The 15,949-nt window shown below is 40.2% G+C and overlaps 2 protein-coding genes across 2 annotated transcripts; both read left to right on the plus strand.

The window, feature by feature from the left end:
* The first annotated feature begins 1,157 nt into the window (after window positions 1-1,157).
* On the plus strand, window positions 1,158-7,190 carry hexa (hexosaminidase A (alpha polypeptide)). Its single transcript, XM_084018102.1, has 14 exons — window positions 1,158-1,473; window positions 2,028-2,132; window positions 2,253-2,318; window positions 2,525-2,571; window positions 2,692-2,802; window positions 2,881-2,982; window positions 3,290-3,422; window positions 3,722-3,902; window positions 4,070-4,156; window positions 4,262-4,334; window positions 5,974-6,154; window positions 6,352-6,442; window positions 6,545-6,652; window positions 6,765-7,190. Exons 1-14 carry the CDS (start codon window positions 1,209-1,211, stop codon window positions 6,826-6,828), a joined length of 1,614 nt encoding a protein of 537 aa, XP_083874228.1. The 5' UTR covers window positions 1,158-1,208; the 3' UTR covers window positions 6,829-7,190.
* Window positions 7,191-11,751: 4,561 nt separating this feature from the next.
* LOC311019276 (photoreceptor-specific nuclear receptor-like) lies at window positions 11,752-15,532 on the plus strand. Its single transcript, XM_084018582.1, has 8 exons — window positions 11,752-12,242; window positions 12,425-12,566; window positions 12,714-12,817; window positions 13,157-13,420; window positions 14,247-14,434; window positions 14,544-14,784; window positions 14,873-14,978; window positions 15,085-15,532. The coding sequence occupies exons 1-8, from the start codon at window positions 12,167-12,169 to the stop codon at window positions 15,215-15,217; spliced, it is 1,254 nt and encodes a 417-aa protein (XP_083874708.1). The 5' UTR covers window positions 11,752-12,166; the 3' UTR covers window positions 15,218-15,532.
* The last annotated feature ends 417 nt before the right edge of the window (window positions 15,533-15,949 follow it).

The following is a 15,949-nucleotide window of genomic DNA, read 5'->3' on the forward strand; positions in this document are numbered from 1 at the left end:
ACAATTTTGTTTCACACGTATGTGTATCGAAACGACTTTTGAAATATACACAAAATAGTATGCGCCATTAAAAACAGTTTTAGTTACAAACCAAATCCACCCGCCTCCCCATAAAAAGTAAGCAAAACCAGCGGTTGAAAAAATGTCTATATGATTCTGACCTTGCCTATAAATACTAATGCATCATGTAGCCTACCTCATGAGAATATATGTTTTGTCTCCCGCAGTTTGATATTTGATTAAATTGTCACATCATCTTAATGTATTCATATACATAGACTTAATGGTTTGTCTTATAACGATTTTTAAAAGTTTATAAAGTACTACATATACAAAATAAAAAATATTAACTAATTTACATTTACACATTTTTGCATGAGCCATTTACTATTGCTTAAAGGAAAAATACACCCACACTTTATGGCCCCTGTCATGTGACTGCATGTTCCTGAGCACCTGACCGGCACAGCTTCACTGTGCAGTGGATAGAGGAGAAGGAATTCCCCAACTAGAACAGACATTATACACCTCAAAATGTACAGGATGAAAAATGTATGGTATATTGAGCAAATTGATATTCTGGCGAAACACTTATAGGAAAATTAAATAGACATAGCCTACGAGTGACAATAAGCAAAGCTGAAGCTAAAACATTCATCAGAAAATATGCGCAATCAATATGGCAAGGACACTGGGACATTAGCGAAAAGCGAAGGCATCTGTACAATATTCAAATTAAAAGGCGATGATAGGAGGTCGTCGGGCTAGAATCGAAGGGAGGAAAACGTCATCTCGCCCAAGAATAGGTTCACACAAGTCTCAATCATACATTTAATAAAATAGGCAAGCGCCCGTGTGCACATTGTAACCAACCAGACACAGCCAAACATATTCTACTTCATTGTAGAAAATATAATAATGAGAGAAATCATCTTTTTAAGGAATCAAGAAAGGCAAAACCTCATGACTTAACATTATCAGGGATCTTCGGGAAAGCGGCAGGGACGATAATATTATTTAGTTCTTAAAAGAAGCTGGGAAAGCTAAAATAATATAGTTATTCCACCCCTCTCCAACCTCCCTTTTCACACTCCAGTCCAGTTAGTGGCGGTAATGCGCCTTTAAGTTGGTTTGCCAACCGACAATAAAAACAAAAAGAAGCAGAAGCAGAGGCTTGACAGTGCAGTTTGTTTTTGAATGGAGTAGTAATGGAAGTTATGTGCAGTTCCGGACGACACACTCGTCGCAATGTTAATTTGCTACTCCTATGTATCCTCCCGCTCGGTCTACACACGGTGGAGGGAGTGTGGCCATTACCGCAGGGTTTCACCTCCTCAGCCGAGCGATACCCTGTGAGCCCGCAGACTTTCCACTTCGGCTATGGAAGACACTCAGCCGCACAGCCTGGTTGCTCTGTCCTGGATGCTGCGTTCAAGAGATACTTCTCTCTTGTTTTCCCAGAGTACACTTCTGGTAGGTGATAAAGTGAAGACTATCAAATACAGTTATACTAATATAACTGGTAAACATTCACAAACGTGATGTGTAACGTGTTTTGTGATTTAAATATATTGATAATTGCTGTGCCATGTGAATGTCATTATTAAACACATAAAAATGTCCACATTATGTATGGCAATTCTAGAGTCAGCATTATGAGTAGATGATCCGGTGATCCACACATTGTGGAGAAGTAAGATTCCATTATGGGTGCACGAAAGGCATGTAGAGCAAAGTGTCCACCGCTTTTGTTTTCAATGTTCTGTTTGTCATGTTGGCTTTTAAAGTCGATCAATGGCCTTTGTAGAGACAGCAGTTCACCCGTCAGCTCGTGCAGGCCTACCTACTCTAAAACACCTCCAATGACAATGGACCAGTATAACACAGCTTCCTGTTTACGTTTTTCAAATACCATAGGTGTCTGAATAATGGGGGTTTGATTTTTGACATTCACAAAATGGAAGTGCACAGGCAACATACGCACTTTAACCCACCAACTACTCACTGTAAACATTTATGACCAACAGGAAGTGGTGTTCGGCAATTCATGGAGGATAAACCATTTACTGTGGAGATCAGCGTCGACCATGATGATTGTGAGAGTTACCCAAGTGAGGACTCTTCTGAGAGATGTGAGTATCGACACATTTATCTGAAGCCAGAGCGCCACAGGTGAAGATCACGCTGGCAGCATCCGTCCTCGCCTGCCGGGTTCGATGCATCGTCTTACTCTGTCCTTTTTTGTGTTTCAGACAATCTGAGTGTCTCTGCAGGACAGGCATATTTGAAAGCGGAGACAGTGTGGGGTGCAGTTAGAGGTGATTATGGCCACTCCATTTTTGAAGAACGTGTATGAACTAAATGAGAACCGTTAGCAAAGGAAGGGTCCCATCAAAGCCTGTTTAGCAAGTTGCTCTGGATTTCTCATGCAACCCAATATTTAATAACTGATATCCCACTTCTACCTGTGCAGATTTAGTTGATTGCTGATTTTATTTATGATACATCCTCTGATTAAGCATAGGTCTGGAAACCTTCAGCCAGCTGGTGTATCAAGATGATTATGGCTCCGTAAGTCAGAATTACTCCTACTCATTGAATGCACAGTCTCATCTTGTTATGCAGCTTGTTTAATGTTTAGGCGGGTCAATAAAAGCAATATTTTTTTCTCCTGTTTGTTTCTTCTTTTAGTATTTTGTAAACAAGACTGAGATTGAGGACTTTCCCCGGTTTCAGTTCAGGGGCATCTTGTTGGACACTTCACGTCACTATTTACCAGTGCCGGCCATTTTACAAACTCTGGTAATGGACAGATGACGTAATCTGAACTTTAACCTTCTGTTTTCATTCAGTGGTACTAACGTATATCTTTCTTATTAGGATGCAATGGCCTACAGTAAATTCAATGTGTTTCACTGGCACATTGTTGATGACCCCTCCTTCCCTTACCAGAGCCGGACCTTTCCAGACCTTTCCAGTAAGGTATGTCATGTGGATGAACGGTTGAGTAATGAGACAGAATAAGTCGTTTCAACTCATGTGAACCTGGACTCTGAAACTTTGTTGTTTAATATTATTATCTTAGAGTTTTATTTAAATCCTCAAACACCATCTATCTGTCTGTCTGTTTTTGTTTTTTTTTCCGTTTTCTATTTGAGTAAAGCGTCCTTGGGTCTCATGGAAGGCGCTATATAAATTAAAGTTATTATTATAACGTCTACTGCATGTGGATTCATGAGGTAGGGAAAGTGGCATCCACCCTGAACAAAGGCTTCTGGCTCTGATTCAGGGGGCTTTCCATCCGATGACTCACATCTACACACAGTCGGATGTAAGAAGAGTGATCTCGCATGCCAGGCTGTGGGGGATAAGAGTGGTTCCTGAGTTTGATTCACCCGGCCACACCCAATCTTGGGGGAAAGGTGAATTTTACTTCAAAACAACAGTTTTATCCATGTGATCCCATCTCCTAGCTCTTCGACATATAAGGTATCATCATGCCTTTTTTGGTCAACAGGAATCCTGTCTGCCAAACCTGCAAGCCAATACTATAAATGGCAACAACAGTGGCACATACTAATCTTGTGTTTGACTCCCTTTTATTTGGAGGACTCTTATGACTACATCAGTTACAAAAACATGCCTTCACTCAACAGACTATACTAGAAATGTATTTTTAAAATGCTGAACTAAATCTGATTGGTTACCATTTATTCCCTAGGGCAACCTGACTTGTTGACTCCCTGCTACAGAGGGATCACCCCTTCTGGTACTTTTGGTCCTGTAAATCCAGTGTTACCCTCCACCTATCGGTTCATGGCGAGACTATTTAAGGAGGTGTCATCGGTGTTTCCTGATTCCTATATCCACTTAGGAGGGGACGAGGTGAACTTTTCATGCTGGTAGGTTGAAATGTGACGGATCATTTTAATGGCTGCTGACTGTTTTTGACCTGGTTCAAGGAAAGGAAGAAAAGGTTTTTATCTTGTCCAAGGTAATTGATGGACGTATACATTTAATATACTTTAAAATTACCACAAAAAAAGATTCCCACTGTGTGTTTACATAGGAAATCCAACCCTGATGTGCAAGCATTCATGCAGAAGATGGGATATGGAGCAGATTTCACCAAACTGGAAGCATTCTACATGGAGAAGTAGGTTGTAAAGGGGGAATATTGCAGTAGAACACTTGGAGAAATACACCAAACATCATGTTAATGTTACAAATGTAATTTATGTTTCTACTATGTTATTTCCAGCATTGTGAATATCACGTCAGCTCTCAAGAAGACATCCATCGTGTGGCAGGATGTGTTTGACTACCATGAACGAGTAAGTACACCCCTACAAATAACACCTATGATATGATATACAGTATTTTTGGGGTCAGTGGTGTTCATATAGGTTCACACACCCTTTCAGATGTTAAAAAAGATGTATTTTCTGCAAGTGCAGGGGTGCATGGTGTTGCTTTTTACAGATATTAAATAATTTACATAATCACAAATATCAATATTTGCTCAATAAAATGCTAAAATAAACAAATGCTGACATTTTTAATTTCCTTGCAGCACCTCCAGGTGTATCATAGAACCAGTTGATGTACACCTGACAGTCTATAGCATTGTGTTGCAGCGCAGCTCTCCGACAGTGGTGGAGGTGTGGAGAAATGGCTGTTACCTGTGTGAAGTGCGCAGGGTGACTAAAGCAGGGCACAGGGTGATTCTGGCCTCTCCGTGGTATCTGGACCAGCCAGGGCCCACGCACAACTGGGCCCGATACTACACTGTGTGGCCCCTCGCCTTCAAGGGTCAGAATAGAGCCTGTGTGCTGTGGCTAATTAATTAGCTTGCCTAACAATAATTCACAGGTAAAACTCGGTTTCCTCTAAATATAGGATGCTCGTCACAACCATTTTGAGTGCAACACAGAATGTTCTATTGTGTAGCCGTACCACTAGGTGGCAGTGAAGCCTGTGCACACATTAATGTTACAAAGACATATTCTGTGTCTCAATTCCATATGGTATACTTTATATACATAATATACTGTACAGCAATCTTCATAGCATAATCAATGTACCTTTTTTAAAATCAAGTTTCCAGTGTGAAGACATTGCACACAGTACTCAACACTTAGAATGAGTATGTCGTATGGAATTGGGAAACAGAGAGGTGTGATTGCTGTGGTACAAGCTGAACATGTTGTGATGTCTGATGCTCCATGGCTAACATTCACACTCTTTCCCTGCACACAGAAGTATCACAATATTGCCATTTGGCAGTTATTTCACAAATCAATCAATATTTCACATTTCATCAAATTGTGAAAGCAAAGGCCTTGCAAAATAGAGAGCTGCAAGTTTTACTATCAGGTTGCTTATAAGATATATTGCCAATAAAGCATGTGTCATGATGGTGCTTTACTAGATATGCCAGCTAAAAGCGCTGACTTGAAGCCTATTGGGCATTTCAGTTGGTTTGTAGTCAACACTGCTAAATCATTTGAGTACAAATGATTGAAACAAATGTGCTTTTATAAAGTAATTGTATGTACTGTACCAAACTCAACAGAAATGAACTTGTTCTACATTTTGAATTTACATTAATATGCTCCCTGTATTACATAAAAAGGGCTAAAAAAGTGGACAACCTGTTTGCAAGCACTGATTTGTGCAATTCAGTTAACCTTGTACTCTCCTTGGTTAAAGTACCATGATGTACCATGCACACAGCATACTCCAAGATGGTGATATTCTGTATAAAGGATCTTCTGGTGAGGCTAAAGCCTATATGCCGTTGCAGCCAATTTCAAGAATCAAGTTCGCAAATTCTGTGAACCATGTCTCCCTTGTTGATAAAAGCTCATTAAGGAGTTTTCACATGTGATTATTCTCTGCAATATAAAACACGGGTCAGTTGAGATGTAGCACAGAAGGGCAAGACAGCATGTTATTTGTCACCCTGTTTAGATCCCTAAGGACACAGTGCTGCACATCTGGAAGGGCACGCCAGCTAGTTATAAGGCAGAGCTCAGCAGGATGACCAAAGCTGGCATGAGGGTCCTGCTAGCTGCCCCATGGTACATCAACCACATTGCCTATGGCCAGGACTGGCGCAGCTACTACACCGTGCAGCCACTGAACTTTACTGGTGTGTGCATGCCCATGTAATAATCACATAATATAACCTGGTGATGGGAACATGCAGAGGCCTGTTTAAACATTGACTTGCTGAGTTATGACTTGAAGTGGTGTGAGAAGTTTGAAGTGAAGATTCTGATTGATATGTATTGTTAATCACAAGCACATCATATTATTAAAGCAAAGCTTTTCCCTGTCCCTTCACAGGCACCGAGGAACAGAAGAAGCTGGTGATCGGGGGTGAGGTCTGCATGTGGGGGGAGTATGTTGATGCTACCAATCTCACTCCACGTCTTTGGTATGAGATACAAAAAAACCCCATAATTCATAAAACTGATCCGACTCCATATAGTTAGTGCATGGAATCACTCATAATCACTGGTTGCACCCAAAATCACAGGCCAAGGGCGAGTGCTGCAGCAGAGAGACTGTGGAGTGATGAGAAGCAGACCTCCAACGTAGACCAGGCGTTTCCTCGCTTGCAGGACTTTCGCTGCAAGCTTGTGAGGTACTTTACCTTTTCTATGAGAGCTTTTGCTGGCATACCTTAACAAGACACTGAGCTCTTTCTCATAACGTTTGCTTTATTATAACTGCTGTTGCTTCCCTTTCTCCTCCAGGCGTGGCATCAGAGCAGAGCCTCTTTTTGTTGGACACTGCAAACATGAGTACCAAGGCGTTTGAAGATGCCCAATGGATTAACATCGCAAGGTTTTTCTGGTGAATTAAATTCAAAGTTGCCTTTTTTTTAAAGTGGTGTAAACTCTTTAATAAATTGTTTCTCCAGTCTTAAAGTATGCACAAATTAAAATGCCTTCTCAGGGACTTCATTGCGTATATTTTCTCATTCAAATTTTTGTAATGACTATTTAGTTTATTATTAATTAATAATGAACGCTATTTTATTTTACAGTTTGCATGTTTAGTAGTCACAATATAGAAATGTTAACAACGACCTTGATTGGAAAAACCTGAAATGCTGCACTGTAATGTCTCAACTGCACTTGCTCTGAAAAATAATAAAATTATGATGATGTGAAGATGTCGATTTTGCTGTAATACTTTGAACAGTGGAACATTCTCACTTAAAATTCTTCTTAAATGTCTATTTTTTTCTTATCAATGTTAGTGGCTGAGTGACTGAATTTAGATGGGAAAATGCATTTACTGTGACCAGACCGGCCATTTTCTGGCCACCTGCCCTCATTGGCTCTCCAGTAACTATGGGGACCTTGGAGAGCAACACACTATTCCTTTGCCACACAAGCTGGAATAACTACTAAACTCCTGGTTACCCTCCTCAAGGCGAACCCTCTCAATGGTTATCTCCTCGCTCAAGTCACTCTTGAGCACCAAACCCATTCAACTCATCCTCTGGCAATCACCATGCGTACATTCAGCTTCACCTTATTTCCTCCACTCATGCCCCCATAATCCTAGGATATCCGTTGTGTCCTCAAAAAGCTCATCTTAAGGAAAAAGTTTATGGCCTTAAAGGATGTTTCTTTCCTTCTCTGGATAAACTCTCAAACTGCTCTCCACAAACACTCTGACACAGAAACATTAAAATGTCTCAGAACAGATCTCTGTGGTGGAGGCTCAGCCTGGGAAGACCCTGGGTTTATGACACTTTAATCAAATTAACAGCCAGACTGGGTCGCTAAGTATGCTGATGTATTTTCATAAAGCCCTGGATGGAGCAGAAAGAAATCCTGCATTCAATTCAATCCTTCAAGGCTTCCCTTACCACTTATATTATTTCCTTAAATGGGAACAATTCACGTAGGAATCACTTCTTGGGTTGAATAAACTGAATGTTTCCTCTCATGAGTGAACACAATGAACCTCTTCCTCTTTGTAATTCTCTGGCCCCCCTTTTCTGTACAACACTATGGTGGAACATGACCTTTTCGACACCCCTCTTCACAATCAGATGGGAAAATACTGCAAAATTCAATCTTTTCTGAACCAAACTTAAAATAAGACTATACATGTCATTTAAGTCTGAAGACGGTAACTCACATTTTCTGATAAACTGGTGGAAGTCCTGTCTCTATAGCTGAAAAGATAAGGAAAATAGCATGTTGATCAAATGAATCATCTTGTTTCATGGAATACTGCCATCCTGTGGCCAGAGATTCACTCATTAATCTTTTAGTATGACACAAGTTAAATATGGTCTATATGTTTTTATATACCACACTTGTTTGGGCTAACTTCATAGTAATAGTAATCATATTTCCTTATCACTCAAAATGTCTTAACGTATGCTTATTTTTTGTTGTGTTTAACTGTGCCATGATGATGTATATATGATGCCAGTTTTTAAACATAGTGGCGAGAGTGTAAGTATAGCATCTACAATTATATAATTACACTAAGTAAAACAATTACATGTGTCTCCTGAGAGCAGCCCAGCATCCTCTTGACCATGAACACCCCCAGAAATGGCCAGAAAGGTTTTAAATTGTGACAGGATGAAGTGGTCTGGAGGCCACAGTAAACTGAGAGGAAGCTGTTTCTGTCCTCCAGTTACCTCCGTAATGAGCAAATGCATTTTGACAGAGAACATTTTTCTATTTCTGTGCTTTTAATTTCTGGTGTTGTGTTAACGGTACTACTGTTGCTTTACATTTACTGTTAGAATGTTACTGTGATACCATTATCCAATTAACTGTAAACTGATATGCATTGAAATTTCATATTTTGTTTAACATCCTGTTTCATCTCTGCCAAAGAGTATGCACTTTTATTTAGAGGACATAACCAAATAAGCGTTTCAGTTCCAGCAAGAAGTGGATTTTCTCCCGCTGATGTTGACTTGCCTGTCGAATTGAGCTGACATGACTTTGATATGGACTGAGACAAGTGATTTTCTCATTGTGTGGATTACAGTAATGGCAGCAGATGGTAAGGCGGGGCAATCCCTGGTAGCCATAGTGCTGACACCTCAATCCTTCCACTTCATCTGACTTGGGGGTGACCACAGGAATTGCTGAAGTGAACCTACAAAGCTTAACAATGCAAGCTTGTTGAACCATTCTCTGCAGCCGTCAGGTAGACGTGCTGAGTGCAGTGCAACAGAAGCTTATGATGTTAGAACAAAGCAGGCATAAGATTATCCCACCGGGACATTTTTACTGCCTTTATTCATTAGAAATTCATAAAATTAGCTAATTTGGATGAAAAATGTCATCCAGTCTGGTCATTTTAGTCTGTTTTTAGATGACAGAAGTTGTCTATTTATATACATTATTTCATAATAGTCCTGGATGTAGATTAATTTAGCTCATAAATAGATTTAGAAAAAAAAAATACTATTGTATGCCTTTGCAATTTGAGGCATCTGCTCCATCTGCATAAAGAGGACACAAACAATTAAAAAAGGGAATCTCGCTCTTTGACAATAGCTGTCATTCATGGAGATTATACAAAAGAAGCTGCTTAGACTGACACAAAGAATTGTGAAGTAGCGTTCAAGGGCCAATGTTTGATCCAGTGACCACCAAAACGCATTTGAAACTCTTAATATGTAGAGGGGTAGCGGCACTCTTAAACTTATGGACAGCTGATCAGTCTGATGGAGCTGGGGTTTTCCTACTGACGTGTGCTCAATCACCTGCAGGGCTCTGTCATCAGAAATGTTCCCCACTAAATAATAATCTTCCAGTTGGCTCATGGCGGCGGGGCGGCTAAAGATTGGCAGAGTGAAGGAACGTGACAGTTATCCTGCCAGGAAGAACCTCAAGCCAGCACTTTGCTGATGGCAGCAGGCAGCAGCATCTTAGCCCTGCCGACAAACAAAGATTCAAGAAAGAATTAAAAAAAAAAAGAATATTATGTGTTTCACTATGATGGAAATATGTAAAGTTACACTTTGCTTATGTGTAACTCATCAGATGACACATATCAGCGTAAAATTATTACCAATGAAATATTTAATTTAAATTTAAATGTCTTGTCTGCTAGTGCGAGGAACAAGATAATCAGCTCATCCCTGACATGTGAGTAACACTTATGCTAGGTAATCTGACATGGGACTCCAGATTAGCATTCTCCTATTACCATACTGCTGAGGTCAGTATAAATGTGTATTCTAGGCATCTTCACAATCACAGAGTATAGACTGCGACCCAAACATGGTGAAGCGTGAATGCAAATGTGTCGTGGACCACCTTGACAGACTTTCACTGAGCATATTTCCCAAACTTTGGTTATTATATCAAAGTTGCAAAGTGAAATCGGATCACAAGTAGATATAAAAGATGCGTTTGAGGCATTCTGATGCCAGGTTTGAACTATTTCAACTCTAGTTTTAAATAGTTTTACATCCAGTGGATAAAAGGTAGTGTTAGCTTTCAGGCCTCCCGGTCATATATATTGTGTATATCATGATATTATATATGTATGCTACAGTCAAATTGTTGTACACAAGTCATAGCAAGCAAGTTTAACATGTTTAAATCAATTTAAGTGCTTCACATAAATCATAATACGAAGCCAATTCACTGCATACCATCATAACGTGTACCTACACCATTGCAAATCGAACCTTTTGTCGCTGTTTCAGGATTGTAAAACCAATTCGGACAACAGATTCTGAGTTCAAACGGCTCCGTGTGCCTAGTTTGTAATCCTTTTATACACCGGTTTAAGCCAACAGAAAGGGCTCTGTTTTCAGTCAAAAACATTGTTATCCTAAAATCAAGAGTGACATAATAAGGATTACAGAAATCATGTTGTGGACGGGGCAGACAAGGTCACATTTGTATCTTTACTGTCTTTACTACATTTGATCTGATTAACAACCTGAACTAATCATTAGCTATATGCAATAAGTCGTCACTGTAGCTTGATAGGCCTGTACAGAAAATACCGAGCGCAGTTGTTGATGTTTCTGACGTGTCTTGTTGACCATCCACTGTGCAGAAACAAACAAACAATAACAATACATATTACTTGGGTTACTAATTGGCCCCAGAGAGCAGTCACCATATGGCTGACGAATGGAATTAAGGGTCAACTTGTTGCTGCTCTTTCAATCTCTGCACTAATTGTTTTTCTTCTCATCGCCCCCTTTCGTGAGCCCTCTCCAAGAAGGAGACCACATTTCATGGTTAAGCTACTTTGCTGATTTGGGGTGGCTGTGTTCTCCTGAAGCCATTAGCGTCATTGACAGGGCCAATATGGCGCGGAGGGAATGTCTTAAGTGTGGTGTAAGAAGACGCCACCCCATTATCCTGTTAACATGCAGGAGAAGGACATATGTGTGCTCCGAGTGGAACAAATACTCCATATTCCTTTTGTCTTGTTCATCACTTCACCTGTTGACTAGTCAACTTCTAAAACCTGGGCAGTAGTTGACTACTTGTGATGTCTTTAACCAATGTCACCAGATCTACAATATACAACACATGTGAAGCATCTTTCTTATAAAATAATAAGTTAAGAATTAATTAACCAATTTGTGAAAGGCATTATACGTGAGAATTAACAGGGAAGAATTTAAATAGCGATGTTAATATCTTTCCGGAGACACTGGTGACCCTCACCATGAAGCCGTCTGAAAGCAGAACTTTCAGTAGTTTCAGTTCAGGTTTGCCTATAAGTGGTGTGACTGATTGATTTACCCTTATAGACAGTAAAGATTAAGAGGATGACAAATCAGCATTTGCTTACACAGCGCCTGGTACTAATCCCCTTGTCTTCCTCCAGAAAGCCCCCAGACGGCTCACACTCATTCTGGCAGAGAGAAAGAAAGAAGAAGACAAGTAGTGACTCTTTTGACCCTCCATTATATCAGAAACAAGCAGAGAAAGGACAACACTGGATCAATATCACCGAGCATTACTGGAGTAACTCCGGGAAAATGAGGCTTTAACTACAAGCTTCAGTGGAAAGAACTGCAAATTCTACGCCTTTTGCGGTTTGGGAGCAATGTGTCGACACTGCACATGAAAAAATGATTTGATTGAGACAGGCAACGTCACTTAAAAGTTCAGACATTAGAACACATCTGAAAATGGAGGACCACATGACTAAAATGCAAATGTTTTCTTCGAACATGTCGAATGACTTCACAGATGGACTTCATGCAGGTGAGCCCGTGATTGTTGTAATATGGAACTGTTGTCAAAAACAGAAATTTGCAAATATTTGTGCAATATTTGATATTGACAATAGTCGTGTGTATTGTGAGCACAATAAGAAGAATAAGACTAAAAAGACAGAACAAGTGTGATGAAAAACGTGGCTTATTCCTGCTATCTGTCCTCTACAGACATAAGTTCAGTCCCTCTTGGTGAAGGTCTGCTGTGTAAAGTGTGTTCTGATTCAAGCAGTGGGAAACACTACGGTATCTATGCCTGCAACGGATGCAGTGGCTTCTTTAAACGCAGTGTGAGACGAAGACTCATCTACAGGTGAGCAAAATGTTTATCTAAGAGGGCAGTCAGAATGTGAATGATGGAGAAATACAACTTGTGTAATTATTCCTAGTGTAAGTAATTACTTGTATTTTAATATATCACTTATCTCTACTCAGTATTGTTATTTTTTCGTTACCACAGGTGTCAGGCTGGAACTGGCAGGTGTCCTGTTGACAAGGCTCATCGGAACCAATGCCAAGCTTGTCGACTGAAGAAGTGTCTCCAAGCTGGCATGAACAAAGATGGTGAGTATATTTATTGTGTATATCCACGGCCAAAGAGCAAAACATCCTACCTGCAGGATTTTCTAATTGGTGGATTTTTACTTCGGATGATGAGAACAAGGAATGTTAAAAATACCTAGTTTGTATTGTTAACACGTAATATAGTTCAAAGCAGTGTATTATGCATTGGGTATCCTTAACAAATAGCATTCTGCAAGAAAAAACACGTTTTTTTGTTTTCTCAAAAAAGTGAATTTTTCAGATTTTTGGCCATGGATATATACTTTCCTGTGACAAATGATCTAAACCCTTGACTGTTTTTACAAGATTTATTTATTATTATTTACTTCTTTTTGGCAGCTGTGCAGAATGAGCGACAGCCTCGAAACACAGCACATGTCAGTCTAGACTCTATAAATATGGACACTAAAAAGGAGCACCTGGCCACCACAAGGGAGCTCACTTCCTCCGCCCCCTACTCATCAGTCATCTGCAAACCTCGGGTCACTTCCTCCGTCACCAGCTCTGCCGCCGCACAGCCCTGCAGCAACTCCAATAACTACCACCGCTTTATGGTCAGCCTGCTGACGGCAGAGACTTGTGCAAAACTGGAGCCTGAGGATGGTGAGATCATTATGACAGACGTTAACTTGAGGTGGATACCAGGTGGCAACCTCCGATTCTGAAAAGTGAAGCCAATGCAGAAGTGCCTTAGAGTTGCATTCTCTCTACTGGCCATCAGGGGGCGACTCCTCTGGTAAAAAAGAAGTCGGATTGCATGGAAATCTATGAGAAAATTACTCTACATTTCACTTGATTTATTATCTCAGTTAACATTGTAACAGCACGATGTCTATTTCGTGAACTATGGTCACATTAACAGTAAATTAGACTATAAAGCAGGGTATGGTTTACAACTACATTGGGATTGACAGGTCGTGACAGCGGCCTAACCAAAGCACTACCACGCTACCAATGCAATTAGCTACCATGAATTAAGGAAGCTAATTTGGCAACCGCTTCATACCAGAAGTCAGATCGAACCAGATGCAGGTAGCCGCTCTGCTTCTTGTGTTCATCAGATCCACCTGTCACTCCTCCGCAGTCCAAATATGGTCACTTCTGTTCCCTGGTTGCAAAAATCCAAGATGGGGATGGCCAAAAATCCCAAGATGCCGAACTCAAGGTGTCAAATCCATAACACATGAAACAATTGGCGATGTTACAATGACTACGTCCACTCCTAATTTACAGTCTATGGTGGATACAAAAAGTGCCAAGATGAGAAAAATTCACTTCATGATTTGCTACTTATGTCAGTGATAAGAGGGGATTCCCTTAAAAAAAATTAGAATTGTCTTTTCTAAATTGTAATGTTGCATTTTGACTTATAAATATTGTCCTCCCAGGAGCCTAAACATTTATGTGACTCTATTTTTCTAATGCACAGTGGAGGAGAACATCGATGTGACAACGAATGATTCAGAAAGAGGGCAGACTCCCTCCGACTCCCGTATGTCCCCATACACTTCCAGCTGTTCAGAGAGTATATATGAGACATCGGCACGACTCCTCTTCGTGTCTGTCAAGTGGGCAAAAAACTTGCCTGTCTTTGCTCACTTGCCATTTCGAGACCAGGTGAGACTCACTGACTGACACAAGTTTTTGCATATTCACCAAATCGACTCACACATACTGTACATAAATTGTGCGTGAGCCTGCTAAGATGCATTTCTGACTTCCTCAGGTGATTCTCCTTGAGGAAGCTTGGAGTGAGATGTTCCTCTTGTGTGCCATCCAGTGGTCCCTGCCCATGGACAGCTGTCCTCTTCTCTCACTGCCAGACCTTTCTCCCACACAGCAGGCCAAGATCAGCCTCCCCACAACTGACCTGCGTATCCTGGAAGAGGTCTTTAATCGCTTTAAGGCGCTGGCTGTTGACCCGACTGAGTTTGCCTGCCTGAAAGCCATTGTACTGTTCAAGCCAGGTTAGGGGTTATTCCTCCAGCAAAATGCATCTTTGTGAGACTGAATGGACATGGTAGCCTACCTTATGTCATGATATTTGGCTTTCAGAGACACACAGCCTTAAAGACTCAGAGCAGGTGGAGAATCTCCAGGACCAGTCACAGGTGTTGCTAGGTCAGCACATCCATTCACTTTACCCCAGCCAACATGCCAGGTAAGCCTGCTTCAACTCTCCTGCTCTCATGACATAGATGATGTTTGTCATATAAAAGCCTAAATAGAAACATGAAGTTCACTCTCCTTTGTTCTTGTCCATCAAGGTTTGGGAAAATGTTGCTTCTGCTGCCATCCCTCCATTTTGTGAGCTCTGAGAAAATAGAACAGCTGTTCTTTCACAGGACCATTGGCAGCACACCCATGGAGAAGCTGCTGTGTGACATGTTCAAAAACTAAGACACCAATTAAAAACAAGCAGAAAGGGAAGCTGGATGACACCATAAACCAGTCATCAAGCAACACCTTTTCTGTTTGTTTGTTTCACATATTCTAGTAACGACTTCTTTCAAATTCAAGTAGATTCATTTTCTTCAAAGACATTTTGAAATAACACAAAAGGAAAAATGTCCCACTATAACTCCTTGAAAAACAAAGCATTAAAGTGTATGGCATTCCAATTAAATGAGAATAGGTTACAGGTTTGTTCAGTGATTATTACATTTTTTAAGTTTTGCATAACATTTTTTATGTAGGTAGGCTATGGTGTTTTTTATTTTGCGGAATAAATTAAATGAAATTTGAAGTTAAGTATTTGTCTGAAATAAATATGAACATTTTGTTGTTGACAAGTTTGCTCATCTTTGGTTATGTTTTCCATTCTTTATATTTACAGAAACAGAAGAGAACACAATAAGACACATTACAAAATATCTGGTAATTTTATGAATATCATTTAGGGCCTAATCATTACATCTTCAAGCCAAAAAGCCAATATATATAACAAGACATTGCAGTGTGGAAATAACAAAGAAAAAAAAAAATAGCACAGTAACATCTGTATCATGTATGTATGTATGTATGTATGTATGTATGTAATATCTGATGGGAGACCATACAATATAAAGATAAAGGTTTATTAATGTGGGGGCCCTATGGCTACAGTATCCTGAAATGTTAACTGTAGTTGGG

The sequence above is a fragment of the Eutrigla gurnardus genome (assembly GCF_963514095.1).
Source record: "Eutrigla gurnardus genome assembly, chromosome: 9".
NCBI classification, from domain to species: Eukaryota; Metazoa; Chordata; class Actinopteri; order Perciformes; family Triglidae; genus Eutrigla; species Eutrigla gurnardus.